We start from the raw sequence: 27,929 nt of genomic DNA on the forward strand, positions 1-27,929 counted from the left end.
CTGCAGGTGATGGTGTAATGCAGGCACAGGAAGGCACACGGCTTAGCAGGGCAGACAGACTTTATTAGTGGTATCAGTACAGCAGAGGTGCCATGGAACAGGGGGGAAGGGACCCATGCCTGAACCAGTCCCCTCCTGCCCCTGCCGGACCCTACCAAGATGGGGCCTGGCCTACACCAGTTCCTCCTGCTCCACCTGAAATGTGGGGGTGGAGAGCCCGGGGCTGGCCTTGCTTCTTGCTCCCCTTATCAATCCAGTATTGTCACTTCCTTGCAGGGATTAGGTCTCTCTCTCCCCAGCCCCTAGGCAGGGAACCCCAGCTACTGGGGAGGGGCAACTTTGGGGGGGGGGCCTGAGGCCTAACAATAGCCTCTAGGGCCCCTCCCTGCCCCATACCCTTGAGTTCCCTGGGACCCAATGCAAGCAGGTGGAAGGAGGACTGAGGGCTTCAGGGGGTATGGGCCCCCAGGCGTTTGGGTTTGAGGGAACCCCACAGCGACTGAACGCCCCTGCGGACAGTCCACCCTACACGCCGGGCAACAGACTCAGCAGGGGGTGCTGGGAGGCAGGAGGTGGAGGCCTGGGAGCGTGCATCCAGACACTTCTGGTAGCGGAGCTGCAAAGAGGCAGGTGGAGCAGTCACTCTCCAGCCTGCCCCCTGTGAGGTGGGCGTCATCACTGCACCACCCTACCCGCTTACCATGCACGCAGCCTGCACGGCCTCTGAGAGGCTGGCGGCATTGGGCTCGCACCAGAACATGTGGCAGCAGAAGGAGGCTGGGCCGGCAGCCATGATGAATGCAAATGTGTGGACATCTCTGCCCACAGCCAGGAAGGAGAGGAAACGCACCCGACATTCCCCCAGCACTGCTTCCGTCTAGAGGGATGGAATCCAGTTAGAAAGGAACAGCCCAACCCTCTCTTCCACTGGGCACATCCACCTTACTGGCAGCTCTTCCTCAACCCCCCAGGCTCCCCTCCATGGCAAGGCTCAGCCAGGCCTTCTCCCACCGCAGTCTTTACCTGCTGATGCAAGATGGTAAGGGTAGCAGGGGCCACGCTGACGTGACTTGGGGTCCACTGCTCACGGCTACTGGAGGCCAGGACTGACTCCAGGGCCCCATTTATCACATCTACCCCTGGAAGATAAGGACACAAACATGACACCACTAGGGGTGGGGAGAGGATACCCCAGGGCCTTTGCTCCATCCCCACTTCACCAGTCAACAGCCCTAGATGATGCTGCACAGGTCTCCCTTCCTTGGTGCCCTCCTCCTTGGCTTCAGTGATTTAGCACTTTTCTGGTTTCTTCCATATTGAATCCTAGGCTTGGTTTTCTTCACTTGACTCTGCCTCTTCCTTCAGCCTCCAAAATGAACTGACTCCCTGAAGCTCTGACCCCCCCTTATCTTGGCTCTCAGTGTTCACCCACATTCAGACATCATACTGCATCATACCACAAGGACTCCCAAATCAGCCCCTATAAGCCCCTCCTCTCCCAAGACCCAACCTTTGTTTTATATCCACTTGAGGTGTGTTGACTTGTGTCCTGCCGTGCATGCCATCCATTACAGTGCACAACCCCACGTACACCTTACAACAATCTCTCAACTGATTCTTTTATCACCATTTTACAGATAAGGAAACTGAAGTTTACAGTTCCCCTGCTCCTTCTCTTTATTTCTAGTTTTCAGAACTTGAAGGACTGTCAAATCTTAGTTGGATTCAGTAATTTCAGTAATTTCTAGAATGTGCTAAAAGGACAAGTAATGCCAGGTTCCTAGCTTTTAGATCAATCAACATCCCCCTGTAACACAGTGGTTCCCTCCACCTCAGACTGCTATTAAACACTTCACTCTTGCTGGCACTCAGCAGAGAACCGGGGCAGAAGCAGGACATGGGGCATGGTGGGGGTATGGGCTCCGGTCCCTGCACTACTCATGAATGGGCTGTGCGATCTACTGAGTCTTTACCTTCGCAGAGAAGAGGTTAGAGGAAACCATGCCAACGTGGAAGCATGCAGCTTTGTGGCCCACTCCTGGGTCCTCTCGCCCCTTTCAGTGCCTCTGGGCTCCCACAGGAGCAGACCACATGGACCCTTTGTGGGCAGAGGACAAGGAAGAGGACAAATGTCTTCCTCGAAAGTCCTCTCTCTTCTTGGCCTTGCTCATCTTACCTCTGGCTGGATCAAGGCCAAATTCCTCTCCCAAGCATGCAAGTCCTCCAAAAACTGGCCTCATCTGAGCTGTCAAGCCTCATATTTTATAGCTCCCTGAGCTTCAAATGATTTATGTAGCATTTATTAACATTTAATCTTGGCAAATGCCCTGGTAGGCAGATGGGGAATACAAAGTAAGAGAAGAGGATGCCCTCAAGGGACACAGGCTGTAACTGTGGAAAAGCCTCTGTCTGGAGTGCCCTCTCCCTCTTGACTATGTGAGAACTCCCAATTCTCATCCTTCAGGGATCACCCAGGCCCCACCCAGGAACCCTTCCCTGCTGCAGGGCAGAGAGGGAATGTTGCTGGGACAACTCTTAGCACATCTCAAGGACAGAAGGCAAGTTTATTTCATCTGTGTCCCCAGTCCCAGCACAGGGCTTATCTACTTAAGGAATTCCAGATGCATGAGCAAGACACCCTCAAGGCAACATGGGCCAGTGCATCCAAACTGGTATAACCAAGTAAGCTAGGAGCCCATAGAAGGGTGAACACACAGGCAGTTCCTGAGTGGGTCAGGTCCGATTGCCAAGGGCTGTGGTGTGTTTGACATTTATGTCAGTCAGTGGAAAATCTCGAAGACCGTAAGTGTGGACAAGGTATCAAAGTCAAACAACTTAATAAGCTCTTAGGGCCATGGGGGTGGGGTTTGGCCTTGGAGCATGGGGAGGATCAGCATAGAGGTGGGTAAAGTAGTGGAGCAATGTGGCCTAGAAACAGTCTGCCGTATTTGGTGACAACTCAGGATTAAAACCTATACCCTGACCCCCAGCCCTGCACTCCCAAACCCCCTTATACTACTGTGCATTTTTTTTTCCACATCAATTGTTGCCTTCCAACATACTACATAATTTGGTTATTGTCTGTCTCTCCCGGCTAGAAGGTCAGCTACCTGAAGGCAAGAATCTGTCAGTTTTGTTCATTAATGTGTACCAAGAACCTAGAATAGTGCCTGGAACAATCAGGCATCCAATAGTCACTTGTTGAATAAATGAATGATTTACGAATATTGCAGCTTCAGGAGGAGCCAATGTTAAACTCCTGGAGGTTAAAAAGGGAGCATAAGACAAAGCAGGAAGTGAGTTTAGGGACTCAATAGAGCAGACCCATGGAAGTGACGGGCAGCAGAGGGGGCAATCAAGGATCGCAGACAGTTGCTTCATCACAGTGAGAACCTGTGTAAGGTGGTGGGTAGATAGGGGATTGGGGTAATAACTGGAAGAGGCAACAAGGGTTTGAAAGCTGAGGGCAAAAGGCAGAAAGAAATGAAAGCAAACGTGCAGAGGTCAGCCAACCTTCCTTCCTGCTCCCTGAGCATGATTTTCTCACCTCCAGCTCCATGTCTGTGGCACTGCCATTGAATCCAACTGGTATACCAACTCCCCTTTGCAAGTCCAGGCCTTCTTTCGAACCCCACCTCAATCCCCATCCTTTCTAAGAAGGGTTCCCTTATAGGATATAAGGTGCTGGTCATTAAAGTCAGCGTGGTTTGAGGGGAAGAGCAGAGAATTGAGGATGACCAGGTTTGAGTCCTACGCCTACCATCTCCTGGCCATGTCATTTGAGGCAAGTCTCATTCATTGTTTCATTTGTTTGTTCATTTATCCATCCACCAAACAGCTGAGTTCTTCCTAAGTATCTTTTGATATGACACCTGACCACTTCTTAAAGCACTCTCCTTTTTGCCTCCCTCCCCTCTCCTTCTGCTCCCACAATCTTTATCAATTTCATCCTCCTCTGTCCATTAAATGCTGGGGGATCTAAAAGCTAGGCCTACCCTCATTTCTCTTTTCACTGTGGGCTGCCACACTCATGGTTTTGATTACCTCTATAACCCAATAATGCCACATTTGAATCTGCAACCCAGACCTCTCCTCTGTGAATCCAACTGCCAACCTGAGTTTGTCACTCAGCTTCCCCGTCAAACTCGGCATGTCCGAAACTGAACTCCAATCTCCATACCAAAACTGGCCTCTTCCAATATCTGCTACCTTTAAAGAATGGCATCACCATCCGTTAATTCCCAAAACCAGGAAGTCAGGGGTCAGCCTGAATGCCTGTCCCTCATCCCACATCCAGTCAATCACCAAGACCTGTTGATTTTAATTATCTAAACACCTCTTGAATCTGCACGCTCTTCCTCAGTTCCACCATAGTCCATGATACTCTTCTTATCCCATAACTACCCAAGATCCCCCTAATTGATTCCTCACATCCACATCCACCTGCTAAACATCTTTTTCCATGGTACAGCCAAAGCCAACTTTTACAAAATTCAAATCTGATTATACCAAGTGCTTTCCTGAAAACTCAGCTATAGCTCCTTGCTGCTCTCAGGATGAAGAACAAATGGTTAATGTGGCCTCTGAGGTCCCATAAGGTCTGACTGCCACCCAGCTCCCAGCCTCATCTGGCTCCAGTGGCCTTCTCTCCATGCATTTGAAGTACCAAAGTACTTCCACAGTGGGTCCTCTTCTACACTGTTCACCCTGCCTGGAATTGTCTTCCCCTGCTTTATTCCTATCTCCACCCCACTTTACCACATTAGCTCCCATTCAGTTTTTGATCTCAGTTCAAATGTCAATTTCTCAAGGAAGTCTTTTCCAACATAGTTTTATAGCACCTTGCAGCTTTCTTTCAATGAATGACTCAATTCATAATTACACATTTATTATTAATATGATTATTTGACTAATTCTTGTTTTGTTTTGTTTTTTCTGCTGTAACCTTCCGTAACCTCCACGAAAGCTGTGGTCATTGTTCGCCCAGGACCCAGCACATGGTGGGCTTCATAGGTATTTGTTAAGTGAATGAACACATAAATAACAGTACCGTGAAAGCACTAGAAATAAAAGAGAGAACCAGATAGTCTCTACTCTCAGTTTCCTTATCTACAAAATGGGTATTACCATAATCCCAACCTCACAGGATCGTCAAGACTTGAATGACATATAAGGAAGTACTTCACAAGCAATAAAGCATGTCACAGTTATGCTCACTGCTTCCTCTCTGGATGCTCACAGCTCATTGTTAGTGCTGCAACACCAAACCCAGCTCCCAGTATTTCCAGTCATCTAAGACCTGCCTCCCAACCCAATCAAAGCTTTTCCGTGGAATCCAAGAGTGCATCTCCCGATGTGCCTGGTTCATTGGTTCAAACTCAATGAAGGCCAACTGCTGCTATAGGCAGGACACAGAATGCAGATGGGACAGAGGTACACGAGGCGGGATGCATTTTAAAGAGCGGGGTGACATCAAGCATGAGGAAGTTCTGGTAAAAAAAGGCATTGGGAAGCAGAGGGTGGGCAGTGGTCCCTGGGAGAAGAAGAACACACATACCAACAGGTTTAGCAACAGGCACATTCCCCAGGTAATAGACTTGGAACTTTTGTACCAACTCATTCTTAGGCGCTGGAAATTCCACTGTGGGAAAGAAAAGGAGGATCAGTCGTGGTGGCAGACCTTGCTCACTCTCAGTCCCCACCACCAGGGCATAAGCTGGGTATGCACCCAGCCAAAGCCCTACCTACCTCCACTCCTTCCCCATCTCCCTTTAACTTATTTGATCCAAAGAATTTAGTCTCCATGTGCCCATTTTTTTTATCATGTCCATGTAGTAGCTTGTGCCTCTTCTTGAGTCACCTCACCTTTGCCAACAAAGCTGAGCTGGACCTGGCAGGGTTGTGGCACTGACCTTGGAAAGGGACATCCACCAGTTTAGAGTGGTCCAGGGAGAGTCCATTTACCAAGCAGCGGGCATTACGCCTTTCGGCCATGATCTGAGGAGAGGAGGGGAGGAGCAAGGGAGAGTCTGTTAGGGCTTCATTGCCCTGGAGTCCCCCACCCCCACTCAATGACCCCACCCACATCCTTGTAGAGCAAAGGTGGCAGCTAGTCCAGGGAGCGGAGGGGGCCGTGCCTTAGAGCAGATCTCATGCAGGCTGGTGGCGATGTTCTTGGCAGGTGCCTCACAGCGAAACACGTGGCACTTGAGCATCTGGGTCAGCTTATCACGAGCTACGTAGGCAAAGTCCCTGTTGGGGAAGGAGCACCTCAGTGTCTCCCAGTGCCATCCAGTGTGAGGCGTCATCCCTACCCCATCCATGCCCTCCCTATCCATTGCAGCTCCTTCAGGGCTTCTGCCCTTGGGATGGTGTCCTGTGGGTGCTGCCTTCTGGCTGGAGGGTAGACAGGCAAGCATGCCAAGGTGGGGGAAAATGGGAGAGCACAGCGGGCAGGAAGGGGAAGGGCAGAATAGGGGAACTTGGGTGCTTTGAGGCATCTGGTCCAGGTGTGGGAGGAGGAACAGTCAAGGTAAATAGACATAAGTACCTCTCTCTGGGTCCAGCAGCACAAGAGAGGCAAAGAATAGAGTTAGGAAGGAGGGCCCCCACCCTGACTGCTGGATGAGCCCCCACCCTAGGATCCCAGGCCCAGCTCCCACCTTCCGCTGTCCCGCCCGACGCCCCAAACGCGAATGCTGACGATGGGCTGGGCATGCAGTAGGGCCTGACTCTGCGGCTCCACCAGCTTTAGTGTCTCGTCCTCCAGCTGTAGCAGCAGGTCCTTTCCCTGCGGGCCCAGGAAGCAGGCACTCAGTGGAGCCCCAGCTGGGGAGGTGGCTGATCTCTGCCACCTCCAGCTCAGGGGAGGTCAGCCACAGCTCTGAGGCCCCGGCCTTGGTGTTGGACCACCCACCCTGCAGGCCTCGCTCTACTAGAGTCACATCTGCCATCTCTAACGTGACTCCCTTTATCGTCTGGTCACTGTGAGAAGCCACGTCCCCAGGCCCCCACCTGGGATCGCACACCCATCTCCCTGGGCTGTCACTTGCGGGGTTGACCCCTCCCTCCCCCAGTCGTTGCTCCAGCAGCCCAGCTCCCTTTCTTTCTCTCAAGCCCCCTCCCCTTCTCCGCTGAACCATAACGGCCAACTCAGCCCTCACCTCCCCCCAGCCCCCAGACATGGGGTCGTGCAAATTGTTCTTGTGGTAGGAGAGCTGACGGATGCAGCTGTTGACGGCCACGCTGCTGCGTCCAGGGGCCAGCTCCTCCTCGGTCATCTCCACCCAGCCTAGGGAACGCACGGCGAAACACTGCCAGACACAGAAGAGGGGGTGGGAGGTAGCGGGTCTGAGCTAGGACTGGAGGGCCCCCAACACAGGACGCTCTCTCTGCTAGGAGCAGAGGAGTTCCTGACTCAGAACTTGGCAGCTGGGAGGGTGTTCTGAGCTAAGACTGAAAAGCTCCCCAAACAGGATACAGTTGGCGGGAGGGGGATGGTCTCAGAGGAGACCCCTGCCAGTACAAGGAGGCATCTGAGCCAAGCCCGATGGACCCCCTGGCAAGGCACTGGATTGGCTGAATTAAACACTGACGTGCCTCTGGCTCAGACATGGGGATCTGTGCTAAGACTGGAAGAGCTCCTAACTCAGGACCGGGAGAGCTTCCTGAGACCAGAGATGCCCCTCCAGAACACAACACAGGGGGTCTCCTGCACACAGAGGAGTCCCAGCCTGGGGAATGGGCATTGGTCTTGAACAAACCTTGATCCCTGGGTTGGCATTCCGTGGGGGCAGCTTCTCCTCCTCTTGGGGTAATGGTTCTGGGCTGGAGGAAGATGGTAACACTTGGTACAAATCCCCGAACATGGAGCTGTCCTAAGGCCCCTCCCAGAGTGATCCATCCCTTGCCAGCCCACTGTATCATGCCTTCCCACTCACCTGAGGCCCTGAGCTGGGAAGGGCAACGTCCCCTCCTCAGGGTCCTTCAGTCCCAAATCCATAGGAGCCTCCTCACTGGGTTCATCCTTGGGAAGGGAAGAGAGGAGTCAGGGCCAAAATGATGCCCCTTCTCCAGCTCCCCCATTATAAAGCAGGTCCCCTCACCTTCCAAAATTCTCCATCCTCAAAGCCTTCTCGGTGGGCAAAGCCTGTCCAAGTGAGCTAGGAAGAGGGATGGGAGTAGTAAGTGGGTGGCTCACATCACTCCAGCAGCACCACCCCTCCACCCCTGGACAAAAGAACAACAGGCCTGTGAGCTCACCTGAGACTCCTCTTGGGGGCTGCTCCCCTGTGAGAGAGAGGCCCGGCCCGGGGGCTCCCACTGGGTGGTCCCTGTTGGGATGTGCCAGTAGTAGGTCCCTGAGGTATCCTGGACCCTCATCCATCCAGCCGGCAGGTCGGAATCCGTCTCGAAGGCGTTGGGGTTCCAAAAGGAATCTGCTGAGCGGGGGGACTGATGAGGGTCTGCCCACCCAACAAGCAGACAGTGGGTACTTATGCCCAGCCCCCTCATGGAGACCCCATGGTGGAGAGGAAGGGATGGGGGAAGGGCTCCAGCACAAGGTTCCTGCTTCCTCCTAGAGCTTGCAGTCTGGAGTCATAACATGGGGGACCACCAGCAGGGGACATGACTCGGGTCTCCTCCTGGACCCTGCTCCTGACTAATGTGCCCACATAGAGGGAAGGAGGAAGGCAGAGAGTAGGGAAGGAGGTTGGGTGACCCCAACTGACCTCCTATCATACATATCCATATCTCAGGTGCACACACTTATCAGCAGCTCCTGCACACACATGTGCACTCAGACACACAACACATATAAGCCCTACTACACACCTGTGCAGCCACCACCAACACAAGGGGGTGCACACACAGAAAATACCAGCAGAGATGGCGGGTACCACAGGGGCACACACGTGTACGGGGGCAAACATACACACACGTACCCCAACTCCAGCCATACCCTAAGGCAGACACCATACACAGACGTATGCACACAGACGGTTATATGTATCAGCTCCCACCACACGTGTGCAGAAGCCACACCCACAACAACCCCCTACACATGTGCGGGTACCACCCAGAGAGTGAATGCACACTCAGTCAACCTCTGCCACATGTGTGCAAATGCCACACTCACACCCTGACCCTTGCCACACACACATGCAGGCAAACGTTTTCTGCACATGCACACATACCTGTGACATACACCCCTCTTCTTCCAGCAGAGCCACACCACTCCAGCTCCGTAACCCAGCTTCTGCCTCTTCTACCTCTCCTCCCCACCCAGCCCCACCCCACATCATGCCCCCTCACCTGGGCTGCTGTCCTGCAGGATGATGGCCAGGAAAAAGTCCTGGGAGAACATGGCGCTGGTTCCCAGCCCCTCCTGCCTCCACCCTCCCTCCTCACAGCCCCTCCAGCCCAGCCAGCTGGGCTCACAGCCTGGTGCTGGGCTGCAGAGAAAAGCTCATCCCGCCCCCTTCTCACCAGGGCAGAGCGCCTGCCAGGCAAGATCCTCCCCCGCCTGGCGCTCACTAAGGAGGGGCCAGGACCACCATGGGAGGGGACCTCCTTGGGGTTGGGATGGAGGCTCCTCATAAGACCCCAGCCCTTCCTGCTCACAACTCTTCTTTCGAATCCTGGCTCCCCTCCCCCAATCCTGAATCTCCATCCCACCCCGCAACGGGCACCACAGTACCACAGTCAAATGTAGTCTTAGGGACACCAGGAAGCTCAGCCCCTTGGGAATACCTTAGCCACCTGGGGCCCTGCAAAGCCTGTAGCTCTCAGCACAAAAAGGGTGTGGCTTCAGGGCTCCCAGGGATCCCTCCCCTGCCCAGAACCTGTCCTGCAGTTTGAGCCCAAAAGTGGGCCTTAAGGGCTGGGCCCCAGCAAGCTTGAGGTTGGGCTTGGGGCTTCCCAGCACAGCCCCCCTCACCTGCCAGGGCCCAGCTAGGCTGCAGCGTCTCCTCGGCAACCGCAGCACCAGGATGGCTGGGAGTGCCCAGACTGCTGACGTGCTTCCCGTTACCAGGGAAACCAGGAATCCTGACTGGTCCAAGAGACAGCACTGAGGATACAGGCAGTCCCCAGACCCAGGCTGCTGGGCAACCAGGCACAGAGGGGCTGGGAGCAGGTGTGGTTACCCAAGGTGGCTGCACACCTGATGGGAGAGTTATTTGAGCAAGATGTCTCACTACCCTGTTTGCAAATGAGGTGGGCCCACAGAGGAGGGGCTCTTCTTGCCTGTCCAGCCTTCTAGGTAGCCATTACCACCTCATCTTCCTCCACCCTCCCCTCCCCTCACGCCCCAGGGAATTAGAATACCCGCTCTTCCCCAGGGACCCTCCATCACCTTCAGGGCTCTCCTGTCAAACCTTTCAGGAACACCGGCACCCAGGGCAACCGTGCCCTCCACAGCCACACCCTTATTCATGAAGGGTCGTACACCTCTTGAATCTGGGGACCAATTCACCATCTTCTGACTGAGTCACGCACACCAATCCATCTGCCATCCCTGGTAGCTTGTACCTTCCTGCTTCAAAGAGCTTCATCCTTCCAATCTGTCCTGGAAGGGGCTGCTCTACCCCCTCTGACCATCTGGGAGGCCCTTCTGGAGCCTGGCATATCTCCCTCCAAGCAAAGCCCTGCTCAGGTCTTTGTGCCACATGCACACATTTATTCAGGAATGTACATCTTCACTCTTGCATCAACTCATTCAGGTGTTCATGCACAAATTCAAAGGTTTGTGTATCATTCATTCATCCATCCATGCATGCCTTCATGGTGAAACCAGGTGTAGCCATTTGCTCAGGAGTCAGTGAATCACGTAATGTTCTCTCCTCTTCTCCATCCCCATGTCAGTACAGTAGTCCAAGCTACTACCTGCAACTCTTACCTGGATCACTGCAACAGCCTCACAGGTGGGCTCCCTCCTCCAGCCTAGTCTCCTCCAATCTGGACTGCACACTACAGCCCACATGATTGTTCCAAAATGCTGAACTATTCTCCACTTTAATACTCTTAATTGTTTTCTCTTGCCCTCAGAATAGAACTCAAACTCCTCCCAGGTGTGTGTGCTGTTCTGATCCCCTAACCTTCTGCCTCGCAGCCTTATCTCTGATCACCCTCCACCCCCCTTGTCTCTCCCTGCTTGGCAGGCCCCTCATCCTTTCCAAGCCCACCCTCCCTCCCTCAATCTTCACCTGACTATCACCCACTCCTCCTTCAGGCATACATGTAAAGGCCATGTCTCAAAACTGACCCACCCCCTCTCCCCCACCATACACACAGGCAGGGCTGGGTGCCCCTCCTGCACCTCCCCATCCCAGTGCTCACCACAATGATCAGAGCTGCCTGTCTATCTCTGTCTCCCCCACTAGACTGTGAGTGCCCTAAGGGCAGGAACCTCTGTCCCCTGTAGTATGCCTTCTCAGCATTTAGGACAAGCCTGGCACCGAGTATGAACCCAACACACGTAGTAAATTTCATTCACTCATTCACTCATTCATACATTCATTCAGGCACTTATGCATTCAGTCAACAACTTTGTGGCTGGGAAGGAGAAAATAATTTTTGCTCAATTCTACTCCATTCCTACAGGAGCCCAGACTTCCTCCGTGGCCTTCATGATCTTGGCACAACAATTACAAAAGAGTAAGCAGTGACTCGGCCCCTTCCCTAGGCTGGCCCCACACCACTCCCTCCACTTTCCAGAGCCTCCACCAGAGCTTGATCCTTGGCCATCCTCTCTCACTGAGGTCGATGCCCATGCCCAGCAGGCCCTTCCCACATCTTCAGCAGCACCAGCCTCCTCCCAGAAGGCTCACAGGTACAGCTACTGCACTGACCATCCCGGCAGGCCCTCCAATATTTGGCCTCTGACTCAAACCACCCCCCCACTAGAGCAGAGGCTGCAAACTAGCAACCTATAGACCAATACAAGACTCAGATTTTGTATGGCCTGCATGGTGCTTTAAAAAAAAAAACAGAATTGGTTGCTAACATTTAGAAATTGGGATATTTCACATCAATGTCCAGTTTTCAGTTTACCTTGAAAAGTGGCGTGAACTGGCCCCATTGCAACTGCATTCCCCCGCCCAACCCTATAAATAATCAGCTGGCGTGAAGCAGCAGCTGCTCCCTTTAAAGGATGTCCAAGCAATGACCATCGAAAGCCACTAACATCACAGAAAAGAGAGGCAATCAGACTTTGCCTTTGATAGATGTACTCAATACCACCTACGAGGTGTCCTTGCAAAAAGCAAAACACAAAAAACTCTCAAATCCAAATCTGATCAAGTCTCTAGAACACACTACCAAATTTGCAGGACATCTAGGGGAAGAGAAACCTGCTCAATGCCACCACAGGGAGAGAGTCTGCAAATCCAGACCATGGAAAACCCAAGCCAAATAACCCTGTGTCTCCAATTTAAAACAACAACCTGCAAGCAAAAATAAAGAGACCATGGGATGGAAGCATAACATACAGCTCAAAAGAAACTTTAAGATACACACCCACCATCAAAAGGTCTAGGACTATTTGATTATTGATTCAAATAATCAAAATTTTTTTAAATTGCAGAGTGAGGGGTCATTTATTAAACAACTGGGAAATTGTAAACACTGGATATTTGATAATATTAAGGAATTATTGTTAAATTTTTGTACTCATGATAATGGTATTGTGCATTGTTTTAAGAGTTTTGTTTTCTAGAAATGCATGGGTAAACACTTATGGATTTGATTGTTTGCTTCAAAATAACCTAGGCTAGGGCCCAGGAGTAGATCAGGGTATAGATGCAGCAAGATTAGTCATGTGTTGATAATTGTTGAAACTGGGTCATGGGTAAATTGGGCTCACTATTCTATTCTCTCTACTTTTGTAGATGTTTGAAAATGTCCATAATAAGTTTCTGGCATGCCCTTGACTCCATGGCTTCATGAACTGCATGCTCCCCTGCAAAGGCTCCCCAGTCTGGGGTCTGGTAGAGTGCCTGCTGCCAGGTGCTCACCAGTCTTTCCTAGTCTCTGCTTACACTCCAATCCACAGAACTCCGGGCTTGTAGCTACAACCCAGTATCTCTGTCCTCTGTTCCTCAACTCTGCATCTCTATGTGACATCAGCAAATATGGAGACTCAATGTATTTAAATGGGACACATTCATTGATCAATCCTTGGAGGCCTAATACCTACTTTCTCCTCCTGCCCACCCCATGAACAAGGATCTATTTATTCTTCCTTTATTTCCCAACTTTTAGGCAGTATTCTATTCCTGATACTAAGAATACAAAACAGTATCCTTGCAATGCCCAGAGTGGTGCTCTGCACACAAGCCCCGACCTCAGTCTTTCCAAGTAGATGTGTGTGGGGAGGTAATGCTGCCCCCAGATCCAGCCTGTTAAAAGCCGGCTCACGGGCACCCGGCTTACCGTGCTGTGCGCTTCAGTGGCAGGGTAAGCAGGGCCGAGAGCTCAGGTCTAGACTCAGTTCTTTTTTTTTTTTTTTTTTAATTTTTTTTTTAAAGATTTTATTTATTTGACAGAGACATAGCAAGAGAGGGAACACAAGCAGGGGGAGTGGGAGAGGGAGAAGCAGGCTTCCCGCCGAGCAGGGAGCCCGATGCGGGGCTCGATCCCAGGACCCTGGGATCAGGACCTGAGCCGAAGGCAGATGCTTAACGACTGAGCCACCCAGGCGCCCCTAGACTCAGTTCTACTGTGATCCCAGCCTGTCTGTGACTATGGGAAAGCTACCTCACCTCTCCAGGCCTACTTTTCATCACCTTTACTATGGGCATCATAATAGTATCTACCTCACAACATTATTGTGAGGATTCAATACGATAATGCTGAGCATAGGGCAGTACCTGGTAATGCTCCATAAATGCAAAGAGCCCACTGTCCATCAGCGTCCATGATGCATGGACCTATCAGTTTGTGCAAGCATTCTGAATATAGGAATGGTTTCATTCAGGAAAACCTGGTTACAGCCTGCTGAGGACTGAGGACATGGGCTCTGTAGCTCACACGCTGGCTCAGGCCCTGGCCTTGATTTGGAGAGGCCTGACCTCTGCCCTCTTGCCCTCCCATCTTCCCCATGTCAAGTTCCATAAGGTACCTGTGTCCTCTGGGGAGCCGTAGGAGGGACTGCCCTGGGATAAGGTAGCCCAGCTTGAGTCCTCGTCACTGGCCGCACTGTTCCGCATGCCAAACAGGAGGCTGGCACTCTTGCTGTGCTCTCGGGGACCATCTGCAAGGGCCTGGGGTCTGGGGGGCACCTCCACACTCTCCGGGGGCTCAGGCAGCCCTTGGGGAGAAGACAAGTCCTCCTCCTCCTCCTCCTCATCCTCTTCCTCATCATCCTCCTCGGCCTCCCCTGCCGCCTTCTCCTCTCCTTCATCTGGCCCCTGCTCTTGGGTGCTGATGATCAGGCCGGATCCTCGGAGCCCTCTGTTGGCCGCATTGTGGGCGGAGAGCTCCAGCTCAGAGTACAGGTGCATCAGGCCTTTGGGGCCCAAGGGTGCCATCTCAGGCTCCTGACTGGCCTCCTCTGCCAGGGTCAAGGTCACGTTGCGGTTCTGGTCACGATGAGCTGTGGCAGCCCGCCGGAGCTGGTTCTGGCCCTCCTTTAGCCACTTGGCATTGGCAGGGCCTGGCTCAGGCCCACCACCCTCCCCCATGGCACTGCGCAGGTCCTTGGGTCCCACAGCCGTGGCCTGCAGCTTGGAGTTGAGCAGCTGGTTGTGGGCAGCGTGCAGGGGCAGGGGTAGGCTCAGGCCGGGGCCTCCGTGGCTATTGGCATTAATGGCCGACTGGCTCAGTGACGATGGAACAGACATGGCCTTGGCAGATCCTGTGGGGTGAGGAGAGGAGACCGTGTTGAGCCTCCAGGTCAGAACAGCAGCACCCCTGCTTCTGCCCGGGGCTGTGCTCTGCACCTCCTCATCTCCCTTATGCTCAGCAGACCAGCACCCACTGCTCTGTGTCCTGTGAGCTATTTTCCCATGACAACAACTCGGCTCAACTCCTGTCCCCCCTCACCACCACCCACTCAACCACCATCTCCACCAAAGGCTAGGGCCACGCCTACAGTCCACCCTGGCCCCAAATCCCCAGCCCTGAGCTCTCTGAGACAGCACAGCCAGCCCTGCTCTGCCCTCACTCCCAACGGCAGAGCCTCCAAACAGTGGCTCTCTGTGCATCCCCACCCCCAGCCGATCCGACCGGGGCTTACTGTGCCAGGGACCCAGCTGGTGTGGGACTGGCTCATGTGTTCTGGACACTGGACACGGACTACCCCCTTCCTCTCAGCACGTTGCTATCCACAGCCTCCTACTGTGAGCTCCCCAGGCAGCGTTCCTATCATCATAAATCACTGGGCCCAACCAGCCCCAAAGCCCAGCCCTACTAGGGACTGTGAGAATAGGAGAGAATGAGCTACAGACCCATCCTTCAAGGGCATGGACCTGGGAAGGAAGGTCACAGAGGAAGGGCGGTCAGCTCCAATCCATGGCTCCTTTGGCCAGCTGAAGCTACATTCTGATGGGTGTATCTATAAAGTATTTCACTTGGGGCACCACTCCATCTGCCAGCCCCTATCATGCCCCATGCCTGGCTCACTGCAGGGGCTTTTGCCCTGTACCCCCCAGCCCTTCAGGTCTTGATCCAAACACCACCTTCTCAGTGAGGCTTTCCCCGACACTGTTTTAAAACTGCAGGCCACCATGCCCTCTCTCAGCAACACCCAAACCTTCCCTAGTGCCTAGCACCATCTGTCAAGCTATTTACCAATATTATTATTACTATTTGTTTAATGATTGTCTCCTCATGACTATAATTTCGGTTTCATGGTGGAGGATTTTGTCTTTTTTTTTTTTTTCAATGCCGTATGCCTAGAGCCTCACACAGTCCTGGTGCAGAACAGGAATTCAATAAGTATTTGTTGAATGAATGTATAACTCTGCCCTCCTATCTCCTCGAGGCCTGATTTTAGCAGCTTCAGAAAACACACTTTGGCCATGTTACTGTGCCTCAACCACTGCTCGTGGTGGCCCAACCAAATCCCATCTTCCCTTCAGGTGAGGGCATCTCCTGTTCCACAGTGAGAGCCCCCTCCCACTTCCTGTCCCCTTGGACCGCCTCACTACAAGCCCTTTGTGGATCACCTTCTCCGCCTACCTATCCTTCCAGCCACATCACCCAATGATCCCACCATCAAGGCCTCATTCCATCTTCCCCATCTGCCTCACCTTCCACTGCTCTACTGCTCTCCTTCCCTGACCCCCACTGTAAAGTGCTTACTCCCTGGGCCCTCACTGCCACCACCTCGCAGGCCATTCTCTCTGACCAACCACTACCCAATTCTCCCTTATCCTGGCCCTCTTAGCTCCTACTGCGTTACCTTCCACTTCCCCCCATGCCCTCCCTGAGTCCCCCCTCCCTCCTTGACCCTTGTCCCCATCACACAACTCTCCCTCACTGACTGCCCCTCACTACTCACCTCTCTCTCTGACTCCCACTGTATGGTTCTCTCTCCCCCATTTCTCCCCTGGCCCCACCGAGGAGTTCTCTCTCCCCTGACCCCCTGCCCTGGCCCTCTCTGCACCTCAGCGTAGCTCTCAGCCCTGAGCACAGGTGGCCAGTGCGGGGCTTTAGGCTGCCTGAGCAAGGCTCTGCTGTCTCTCAGGCGCAGTGCACAATGCCTTTCCATCACGCCTCCCCCCTCAGACCCTAGCACAACTCTGTGCACACATCTGTGACATGGGTGAAAAAAATGCTGTCTGGGTGTCTGCCTCACGCGGAACTGCTGGGCTGCTTGGTGTAGCTCCACCTGGGCAATAAGCAAACTCATGGTCACTGGCATAAACGAGAAAAATAAACAGCTCCGCCACTACCTAGAACCACAGTAATCTTCCAAAAATGGAAACCAGATTGTGTCACTCCCCAGTTGGAAAACTTAGATGGCTCACTGCTGCCTGTAGGATAGAGTCTGTGCTCACTAGCAGGACACTGAGAGCCTCCTTGAGCCAATCCCTATGACCTCTCAGACCTCCCCCATTCCCTGCCTCCTTCACACCTTACATTCCAGTCTCACAAAGTATGGAAGATTCTAGAAGATGTCACACCCTGACAGCCCTGGCTCTTTGTTTACAGTGCTCCCCCGGCTTGGAATCCTGTCTCCCCATGTCAGAACCTCTGCTCGTGTTTCAAAACTTGACTTGGCAGGCACGACTCCTAAGCAGTGTGCCTTTCCTGTTTAGTCCTCTCTCTTCATGCTCAGGGGACCATCCCCTCCTCCGTGTCTCACGATACCCAGTGCCCCATTCCAACCAAACGCCTGAGACTGTGTCTTATTCAACTTCACATTCCCATTACCAAGGAGCGTGCACTATGCGTGTGCCACAAAGTGGGCCCTCGGTGTGGACAGAAGGGAAGGATGGAGGGGACAGATGTCACGTAAGAGGAATTCAGAGGCTCAGAACTCAGAATTCGGAGGTGGGAGCAGACACCGAGATAAGCTTGTGTGGCCCCGTGGGCTGAGAGTGGGCAACGGGATTGTTAGGGAGGGTGCTGGAGAATGATGAACTGTACCCAAGAAGGCAGGGGTCCCAGAGCAGTGAGGACCAAGATCTGGGAAAAGGGAGGGAGGGAGTTAGTGTGAACCAATATCCTGGCCCGAAGGCTGTTCCACGGTGGCATCTCCATGAGTGTCAGGATGTGGAAGACCTATGACTCCGGCAAGCTCAGAGGATCACGGAGATGACGAGCCCTTCTCTGAAGCAGCAGTGTATGCAGCCAGGTTTTTAAGAGGTCAGGATAGGACCCACCTCCTTAGCACTTGGAGGTGTGATCTGGGAAAGGCACATACACTGTGAGTCTGGGACAGTGAAGAACCAGGTCATCTCCAGGGCAGTCCTGTCCCCCCTGGTCACCAGGGCAAAAAGTATTGGGGGAGAAATGAGGAAGCTCTGTTGTGAACAGCACTGAAGCCTAAGCACCTGGCTCAAGGCACTGTGTGGCACCATCACCTAATTTTTTGAGGTCAAAGGATGACCAGTGGCCCAGTATCCTCAAGAAGGGGCACATTTTGGGGTTAGGTGTACCTGAAGCCTCTCAAAGGATGGAAAGAGCCACACGGATTCTGGCTCAAGGCCGGGAGCTGGGCGAAGCCCTCAAGTCAAGGAGCTAAAAGAGTGGCCACTAAGCCTGAAGGAGCTGGGGTGGGGGTGCATCCTACTCAAGGTCAAGACTCCTCTAACCTAAAAAAAAAAAAAAAAAAGGCTCCTCTAACCTGCAGCTTATTATTTGTGAGGCACTGTGCTGGGCATGGGGAAGAGTGATGAGTTATAAAGCAATGGTCCCTCCCTAGTGGAGCACACAGTTTAGCAGGGAAACCACCCCTTACCATGCAGAGCAGTGCCAGTGTCTGACCAGTCCCTGGCACCGATGTGCACTCCCTGTTTGTTGAATAAATGATGGAGTATTGTGATGGGGGAGGAACAAGGCACTACAGGAGTAGGAGGCTGAGTCTTACTCCAGCCCAGACATCAGCAAAGAGCTGCTTAAGGAAAGGACTTTTAAGTTGAGACAAGACAACTCTCCTTGGACCACCCCCTGCACCATGTCTCCCTCCCAGAGGAGGACCTCCCACTCCTCCTTCACAGAGGAAATGGAAGCCAGGAGTTGAGGAATGTCCAGAAACACAAATTGGCTGACTTCAGCACCTATCCTTTTCTCCTTCTTCCTAAGACCAACTGCTTCATCTGTTGCTTGGTTCCTTCCTTTCATGCCTTTCCAGGAATTTTATACCACTGTGTATCCATTTTCTCTTCTACATAATCAACCTCTCCTTCTCAATGGGATCCACTATCTACCAACTTGCAAGCAGAATGTTTCTTGACCAACGCTCCTCCAGTGCCACTAGCTGCCTTCCCTCTCTCTCTCTCTCCCCAGCTCAAGCAAACTTCTTGAAAGATCTCTCTCTACTCACTCTTGTCATTTCCTCACCTTGCACTCACTGCTCAACCCTCTCTAATCCTGCTTCCACTCCCAGCATGTCTCAGTAACAGCTCTTGCCAAGGTCAGCAGGACCCTATGTCATCTAATGTGACCCTATGTCACATCATCTTGGTTGTACTCTCAGCATCCCTCGACACTCCGCCTCTCACCCAACTTTCACCCACGGCTTCCTCATGCCACATCTCTCAGTTTTCTGCCTACACCCTAGTTCCTGTCCGGTGGCTTCTTAGACCCTTATGCCGGCTTCTTAGACACCTTCCTCTACAGGCTGTTACACAACTGGGATTTCTCATGGTTTGTTCTTGCGCCCTTTCCTCTTTCTCATCAAATATTCAATGTAAGTATTTATTTGTGCCCAGAGCTTCAGGTGCCACCTATACACTGCTCATTTCCAAATTTACATCTCCATTTCAGACCCCTCATCCGAGCTCCAGACATGTACATTCAACTTCCTACTCAACATCTCTGTTGGGATGTCTCAAAGGCCTCTCAAACAAACATGCCTGCTTATGTTTCTCTCTCCCACACCCTTATTGGTCCTCTTTCAGGATCCTGGTTCATGGAGGGATATAACCACCCATTCTGTTGTGCAAATCAGAAGCAGGGGTACCATCCTTAACACTACCATCTGCCTCACTCCCCACATTCAATCCATCCCCAGATACTGATAATTTTCTCTCTGAGGAAAATTTCTGGACTTCATCTACTCTCTGCATCCATTACCATCACAATCCACACCAAGGACAAAGACCTTAAGATCAAAATCATTAACGGGGCCTAAACTGTCCTGCTCAGTGTGGCCTCTGCCTTCCACTCTGGCTTTAGCACTCTGCTCTCCAGCCTCACTGGCCTTCTTTCGATTCCTTGAAAACATCATGCTCTCTCCTTCCACAAGGTGTTTGCATGTGATTGTTCCCTTCTGCCTGGAACCTCCTTTTGCTAACCCTCAGCCTAACTAACTCGAGCTCATCCTTTACAACTGAGTTCAAATGTCATGTTCTCAGAGAAGCCTTCCTTGGTCCTCTCTCTCTACCTCCCAGACCAATTTAGCTTGTGCTCTTATGTATTCTCAAGGCACCATCCACCACCGCTTCATGGTATTTATTACACTTGTCATTTTATTCTTATCTGATTCCCTCCTGGATTGTGGGACAAGATCAAAGTCCATTTTGTTCATAATTATATCTTCAGTGCCTAACACTACCTAATATATAAAAGGTGCTCAAAGTTTATTTGTTGAATGAATAAATGATCAGATAGATGCAATTTTTTTAAAGGATCACACTGTGTTGAGAGTATTTAATGGGAGGTAGGCAAGAGGGTATATTATTAGAGCAATGAGGGGGCGGAAAAAAGAGTTTTGGCCTAGATTAAATTGGGTAGCAGTGAGGATGGAGTGAAACGAATGGATTTGAAAAATATTTAGGTAGTGGATGTGACAGAATTTGGTGACATTAGATGCAGAGGGTGAGGGAGAGAGGTTAATCTAAAATGTTGCCCAGGATTCCAGCTTGGATAACTCATTGGAAAGTAGCCATTTCTGGGAGCTGAAAGAAGAACAGATTTGGAAGAAGGGTAGAGAGGGAACACATGGGAAGATAATTCAGCTTGGATCTGTAGGTAAGGAATTTCTGTTGAACTTCAATGGGGATGTCATGAGGGCAGCTGGATATGGAGTGCAGAAAAGAGGTCTGGGCCAGATACACACATCTGAGAATCATCAGCATATATAGATGAAATCTGAAGGCTTGGCAGTGAATAAAATACCAGAAGAGAAAGTACAGAATGAAAGAACACAGCTCAGGACAGAACCAAGAGCTTTACCAACATCTAAAGGGATGGGAGGGACGTAGCAAATGAGACCACCAAGGAGCAGACAATGCCAGACAAGAGAAACCAGAAAAATGCTTCCAGGACAGTTAACACACACCACTGAATATTACTAAAAGGTAGAGGGGGATAACAGAAAAGTGTCCATTCTAGTCGGCCACATGGAGGTCTCTAGTGACCTTGGCTCCAGCAGTTTCAGTGGGTGTCAGCGACAGAGACCAAATGAAGTGGTTTTAAGAATGAATGGGGGGCGCCTGGGTGGCTCAGTTGGTTAAGCGACTGCCTTCGGCTCAGGTCATGATCCTGGAGTCCCTGGATCGAGTCCCGCATCGGGCTCCCTGCTCGGCAGGGAGTCTGCTTCTCCCTCTGACCCTCCCCCCTCTCATGTGCTTGCTCTCTCTTATTCTCTCTCTCTCAAATAAATAAATAAAATCTTTAAAAAAAAAAAAGAATGAATGGAAAGTGAGAAAACGAAACGAAGACAGCAAATGTAGTCAAGGTTTTGGCTTTGAAAGAGTAGAGAGAGATGGGACTACGCTGGAGGAGCTGGGAATGCAAGAAATGCACAGGCAGATGCAAATAGGTTCGGAATAACCTCTGAATTGGCGGTAGGAAAACTGCTCTTAATGAGTGCTTCTGCGAGTGCTAGGCCTCCCGCTGAGCTGGGGACACAGCCGGCCCCAGGGCACACCCCTCGGTCGCCGAGGGCAACTGAATGCCGCTTGAGAGATTCCAGACCTGGGACCCTGCAGAAATCCGTGAAGGCTCTGCCTATCTCACCCCACGTCCCGTTCCCTGCCCTTGACCTCCCCTCCCCCATCCCCCTCCCCCATCGCCCCCTCGCTTCGTGTCCCCCACTCTCGCCCCTCTCCAGACCCGAGGGACACGAGGTAAAGGTTGGGGAGGGGACCCTGTGAGGACCGAGGTGGAACCTACAAGGGGGGACAGGACGGAGGTCGGAATGCGTGCGGCGGGAGGAACGCCCGCGGGGATGGGGCCTGACCGAGGGACCCAGGCCGCCGCGGGGAAGGGGCTGCGGGGTCCGCCGACCGCTGGGGGTCGGGATCCAACCTCCAGGGCTGGGCCCGGGCAGGGGCAGCTCCTACCTGCGCGGGGAGGCCCCAGGCCCAGGTGGCGGAGGTGGCTCAGGCTGCGGGGCTCCGACTCCGCGGCGGCTTCTCCATCACAACATCCCCCGCCCTGGAGCGCGCGGGCCGCGGGGCCGCGCCCCGAGCGGCGGAGGCGCGCGCGGGGCGGGAGGGCGGGGGGCGCGGAGAGGCGCCATCTTGGGCCGCGAGCGGGCACGGGCGCGCGAGCCCGTCGCGGGCGACACTTGCCGCAGCCTCCCGAGGGCCGCGCCCTGCGGGACCCTTGGGCCTCAGTGCGCCCCACCGCCCAGCCGCCCTGGCCAGCCGCCAGCCCTGGGCCCGGGTCCCAGAGCTCTGCCCCTGCCTCGGCCGACCCCTGCCCAGCCCGGCACCGCCCTCCGCGGCGAGGCCCCGGACTCACCCAGCGCGCCCCGCAGGGCCCTGGGCGCACCCCCCCGCGCGCGCCGCACCGACGAGGCTGGCGCGGGAGCGGCTGTGGCGGTGGCCGGGCCGAGGCCGCGTGGGGAGGGGCTCCGAGGAGTCCGCCTGCTCCAGTCTTACGGCAGCAGTCCCTGACGTCCTGGTGGAGAGGCGATGAGGACACCGCGTTGGTAATAATAGTAATAGATCGTGTTGATTGACCGCTTACACTGTGCCAGGCTCCGTGTGAAACCTTTTTCGGGCATTCATCCTCACATCAGACATGCGAAGATGCCACTGTTATCCTTATTTTTCAGAGACAGATGCTGAGATGGAGAAAGGTAAAGCGACTTGCCTGCAGTCACAAGTGATGAAATCAGACTGAAAACTAGATGTTTCTTAACACTCTAGCCCTGCTGTGAAGGTAAAAGCTGTGACACCTAGGTCTCTAGCAGATACACAAAATAAATCCTCCCCCGGTAGAAATTCGTAAGAGGGAAGGAAAAAGGGAGAATGTGGGTGAAAAGTATGAAGGAAGGAATGGAGGGGTGCCATGCTGCGCAGATGGTGGGATAGTATCCAGTGGTCAGGTCCGTGGCCAAGAGGCCATCAAGGATATGAGGGGAAATGTTACTATCCAGAAACCTTCTCTTGGTCCATTCCTCTAAGGCAGAGGTTTCAATTTATTGTAAATGCTAACTGTGGAGCAACTGACTGGAGAAGCCCTCAAGGTAAAACCTAAAACTAAAGGTGTCCAAATCTAAACTCATTATCTCATCCCTTTTATTGGCCCCTAAGAAGTTTCACTGGGGTGAGAAAGGACCCTCCCCAACACACACACACACACACACACACGCCTAGATGCAGGTACACTTTGTCCATCCCTGTGAATGGCACCACCATCTACTGGATTACCCAAGCCAGAAGCCTCAAGCTCATCCTTGACTACACTTTCACTTAACATGAGGTGAACACAAATGTTTTAAGTTTACTTATGGAATATTTCAAATATATACAAAAGGAGACTTAACAGTATAATGAGCCTTCATATACCCATCATTTGGTTTCAATAATTATCATCTCCTGGCCAAGAGTTTATTATGATTTGACAAACATCTATGATATAAGAACCATGTACCAGATCCCAACCTAGAACCTAAGGATCCAAAAATGAATCAGATTTAAATGTAACCCAACCTGAGGGATATAACGTCTGACCTTGGTTCTTGAAAGACAAGTAATTACCCATAAGAGGAAAGGTGTCCTCATTCATTCATTCATTCATTCTCTTTCAACAAATAGTTATTAAGTGTGAGGCACTGTCCTTGGTACTAGGAACATATAAACAAACAAGATTCAGTCCCCATCTTCATGAAGCTTGAATTAACACAGGAATGAGACATTAAACTTGTGGTTAGAAATGTGATGAGTATCTTGAAGGAGATGTACAGGATGCTATGAGTGGACTAAATTTGGCCTGGGAGGTTTGGGAAGGCTTTCATAAGGAAGTGACACATATGTGAGGGGAAGGGGTAAAGGAGATGGGAGGTCAGCCAGAAGAGAAAATTATTCCAAGTCCAAGGAGAAGTACAAAAAGGCCAGTATGGATGTAATAATGGTGAAGTATTCTTATTAGAAGTATTCTCGTCTTATTAGATGAGTGGAAAGGGTGGGTACGTACCAAGTCAAAAAGGGCCTATTAGGCTGAGGGTTTTGGACATTATTTTAAGGGGAATGGAAAATCATCAAAGTGTTTGAGGCAGGAGAGTGGCATGTCCACCCTTGCATTTTAGAAGATCACTTCCAGCTGCTAAGTGGAGAATAGATAGAGCAAAATTGGCAGTGTGGGGACCAGTTAGGAGGCAATTGATGTTCTAGGTAGCAGATGATTATAGTGGTAGGAGTAGGAATGGAGAAAGTTGCATAGGTTTAATAAATATTCAGTAGGTATAATTCACAAAAAGTGATCAATCAATTGATTGGCTATGGAATAAAGAGATGACATCCAGATTTCTGCTGGAGCAAATGAAAAAATCCAGAAATATCACCAGTTTACAAAGCAGAACACTTGTCTTCCCAACCCCATTGAATAGGGTGGCTGCAATATTCAGGAAAATCTCTTCTGTTAACCAGAGGCACACAGATAGTCGGGGGGTGGGGAAGGGTGGAGAAAGGAGTCTAATTAGCTAAGATGTAAAAAGGAAATTGTACAGTTCACATGTAATGCATGCGAAGACACACACAGTCTTCATGAATCCCTGATCTCTTCCTAGGTTTGCAGAGCTTCCTGATCAATGGGGAGTCAACCTGTGTCCTTCATTCATCCTCTCTCTATTGTATCTCTTCCCCACTTCTGATGTTCTCCACTACCTAGGAGCAACCGGTAGCCTATGAATTGCCTTAGATGCTCAGTGTGTGGTTCTGACCAATGTGGGTCCCTCTGAGGCAGCAATCTTTTAAAATCATTACCTTGGATCTATTTAGGAAAAACTTGAATTAGAAGCAGATCTATCCAGAGTCACTTATCAAGAGTACTGACTTTATCCTATTTGGATTAATAGACCAACCATTTAGCATTACCAGGCAGTTGGCACCATATATGAGAGAATAGATCTTTCATCTCTATTAGCAGCAGCAAAAACACTTAATGAAGCAAAGGCAGCCTTTTCTACCACTACATATAAGTATTGCTTTGATATTGCAATCTTTCTTGTAGTTGATTCAATAAACCCTCTTTCTTCTGGGTGTTGTTATCATTTGAAAATCTATAAGGAGTAAAATCTTTCCAGATTAATGGAATTCATAAGTCACATGCTAGGCCTGGCAAGGGCTTGCTCGATACCCTTCTTCAAGAGGACTATTCTAATACATTCCCAGGAAGAGCATATAGGGTGAGAAGAGAAAAGGATCCAGGCCTGAATCCTAGGAGGACCAGTATTTGGGGAGCCAGCAGAGGAGAAAAAGGCTAAGAAGAAAACAGAAGAAACAGTAAGAGAAGAATCAGCAGAGAGTAATGTCATGGAAGAAATCCAAGGGAGGAAAGACTTTCAAGAAGGAAGAAGTGGTCAACAGCATCAAATGCAGCAAAGATTTCCAATAAGTTCAAGGCAAAAAAGTATCCTTTGAATTTGGCAACATTGAAGGCCTGGATCCCCATGATACGATCTGTGTCAGCAGAAAATGAGGGCAGAAGCCACAATGCAGTGAACTGAACAAATGAAAATGAGGAAGTAGAATAAGTGCAGACCTTCCTTTTGAGAAATTTGTAAGGAAGAATAGACTGTCGTGAAGAGTGATCTGAAGTTAAAGATTCTGGTTTTGTCTCTTTTTTTTAAGATGATAGAGACTTAAACATAGATATCAACTACAAAAAGATACCAGTAGAGAAGATGAATTTGAAAATAAAAAAGATGATGAGAGATGGAGGGAGATCCTGGAGGCAACAAGAGGAGGTAGGATCAAGGGCTTATGGAGAAGAATCAGACACCTTAACTTTATAAGCTGACAGGAAAGGGGAGAGGGCAAGGGTATAGGTAGGGTAATTAATAAAGTGGAGCAGGAAAGAGGTTGAGGGGTATCGTGCCCAGTGATACCAACATTTTCAAAGACTTTAGCTGAGGAAGGGAAGAAGTTTGGATGGAGAACAAGAAAAACCATACAAGGTAATTATTATCCTGTAGTGAACATGTCATTTTTGTTGTTAATCTGCACAGCATGCGCACCCCCCCCCTTCTTATTGGTAATAGCACGTAAGTGTTCTTTAAAGATCCATCCCGCCCCACTCTAAGTCTATGTGGTTCAGACAGGAATCACCCCAGTCTCATACACACGTCAGTGGCTAGGTTCCTAACCCATCATCAGGTCAAAGTGATCAGTTCAGAAATGAGCACATGATGAAATCAGATCCAGGAATTTTCCTGCAACCGTTGGGCAAGAGGTGCTCATAGAAGGCAAACCTGGTGGACATCTTGCCACCGGGAAAGAGCCTGCCTGAGAACAAAACCAACTCAAAGAAAGCAGAGCTAAGGGGTGGAGAGAGACAAATGCCTGGTAACATCATTTTAACATATATATTTACCTCTGCCTAAATTCACATAAGTCAGTAAATTTCCTTTGTACTTAACATTAATTTGAGTTGGGTTTTATTACTTGCAGCCAAGAGTTATGCTGAATCTGTGTGGCAGATATTGCCTGCCGGAACTCATCCCCACACCCACTCTTCTCTAACCTCCCCTGGAAAGGGCTGGAAATCTGAAAACCACATTTCTCAGATGCCTTTGTCACTTCGTTCCGGTTAGGTTCCGCCAGTGGGAACCATCACATGAGGAAGGGAGGGGTCCTCCTGCTCTTGGTGGTGCCTCTGGCAACAGCAGCAGCAGTGCTTGCTGCCTAGCAAAAGCGGAAGTGGTTCCAGGAGCGTCAGCATACAAACTGCAGGTGCATTAGCAGCTAGTGCAGATTTGTGGGTTCCGGCTCCTTGATCTTTGGGCTCCCCTCTTCTCCCTTTTGCTCCTCGAAACCAAGATTAGTGGTAGTTTCCTGGTCTCTGGGTAACTCTGCTTTCCTTTTTATGTTTCTCCAGACTTCCCTTACAACTTTGTTGTTGTTGTTGTTGTTGTTGTTTTTAAGTAAGCTCTGCACCCAGCGTGGGGCTTGAACTTACGATCCTGAGATGGCGAGTTGCATGCTCTACGGACTGAGTCAGCCAGGCACCCCCCTCCCTTACGACTTTGTAACAAATTCTTTGCATTAAATCCTTCTCTACTTGGAATATCTGGAGTGATTTCTGTATACTCACTGAACAGGCATTGATACAATACACATTTCTATTTGGCATACACACACATACACCACTCACAAGGCTCAGAGAGGCTGTTTCTCAAATATACAGAATTAGTAATTGGCCTACCTAGCTGGGATTGGAATTCGGACATGTCTGATTCTAAAGTTCTCACTCTTTCTCTACCTAACGTTGGCTTTTGTATTTCTTTTGTTTTCCTTTTTTATGGCTTGATTAAATAGACATTAAAGGGGACAGAAGTAAAAGTATTGTGCGTTTTTTTTAAAGATTTTATTTATTTATTTGGCAGAGAGAGACACAGCAAGAGAGGGAACACAAGCAGGGGGAGTGGGAGAGGGAGAAACAGATTCCCCGCTGAGCAGGGAGCCCGATGCGGGGCTCAATCCCAGGACCTGGGATCATGACCTGAGCCGAAGGCAGATGCTTAACGACTAAGCCACCCAGGCGCCCCGAAATAAAAGTATTATTAAGAAAGTTGTTCAGGTGATTGACCTTGATGTTCAATTTGGGTAGGAAAAGAATGGCTTTGTGACAATGGAGGACTGGGAGATAATAAAGGGCTCAAACATCTCTAAAGGCAAGGAGCTGGAGGAGAATGAAGTTGTGCAGGAGGCAGAAGGATAAAGATAAGAAGTTGTGGTTACAAGTGGGATGGAACTTAAGGAAATTTTTCACAGGTGGAGCAGTTGTGAATAATCACTAGGGTTAGAGTTTGGTCATACTAATTGGATGGCTTCACCAACTGAGAGAACATAGTCAAGAGGTTG

At 51.0% G+C, this 27,929-nt stretch overlaps 1 protein-coding gene and 1 long non-coding RNA gene across 6 annotated transcripts; one reads left to right on the plus strand and one right to left on the minus strand.

Moving 5' to 3' along the window:
* Nucleotides 1-42: 42 nt before the first annotated feature.
* Nucleotides 43-22,496, minus strand: APBB1 (amyloid beta precursor protein binding family B member 1). Of its 5 annotated transcripts, none has more exons than XM_064577048.1 (14): nucleotides 22,363-22,496; nucleotides 14,123-14,857; nucleotides 8,263-8,441; nucleotides 8,106-8,162; nucleotides 7,941-8,026; nucleotides 7,764-7,827; nucleotides 7,164-7,313; nucleotides 6,663-6,790; nucleotides 6,138-6,252; nucleotides 5,913-5,997; nucleotides 5,558-5,641; nucleotides 1,024-1,139; nucleotides 701-877; nucleotides 43-616 (listed from the first exon to the last, which is right to left on the minus strand). In XM_064577048.1, the coding sequence occupies exons 2-14, from the start codon at nucleotides 14,841-14,843 to the stop codon at nucleotides 449-451; spliced, it is 2,130 nt and encodes a 709-aa protein (XP_064433118.1). In that variant the 5' UTR covers nucleotides 14,844-14,857; nucleotides 22,363-22,496; the 3' UTR covers nucleotides 43-448. The 5 variants fall into 5 exon arrangements, with proteins under 5 accessions (XP_064433118.1, XP_045750196.1, XP_064433117.1 ...); XM_045894240.2 differs by lacking the exon at nucleotides 22,363-22,496 and adding an exon at nucleotides 21,960-22,131 and having other exon boundaries at nucleotides 8,263-8,438; XM_064577047.1 differs by lacking the exon at nucleotides 22,363-22,496 and adding an exon at nucleotides 21,960-22,131.
* On the plus strand, nucleotides 22,413-27,390 carry LOC123857426 (uncharacterized). Its single transcript, XR_006793863.3, has 3 exons — nucleotides 22,413-22,552; nucleotides 22,679-22,785; nucleotides 24,635-27,390. It is a non-coding gene; the product is annotated as an uncharacterized LOC123857426 (long non-coding RNA).
* The last annotated feature ends 539 nt before the right edge of the window (nucleotides 27,391-27,929 follow it).

The sequence above is a fragment of the Mirounga angustirostris genome, unplaced genomic scaffold (assembly GCF_029215605.1).
Source record: "Mirounga angustirostris isolate CCGP_5_RB_7025 unplaced genomic scaffold, mMirAng1.0.hap1 SCAF_13, whole genome shotgun sequence".
Lineage (NCBI taxonomy): Eukaryota > Metazoa > Chordata > Mammalia > Carnivora > Phocidae > Mirounga > Mirounga angustirostris.

Bases quoted from the DNA above. Each gene is read 5' to 3' on its own strand.
- APBB1 (XM_064577048.1), bottom strand. From the start codon at position 14,843: ATGTCTGTTCCATCGTCACTGAGCCAGTCGGCCATTAATGCCAATAGC. The intron at 8,163-8,262 runs GTGAGCTCACAG...CCCTCTTCCTAG, and splicing joins GCCCCCAAGAGGAGTCTCAG to CTCACTTGGACAGGCTTTGC. The intron at 8,027-8,105 runs GTGAGGGGACCT...TCCCTTCCCAAG, and splicing joins AGGATGGAGAATTTTGGAAG to GATGAACCCAGTGAGGAGGC.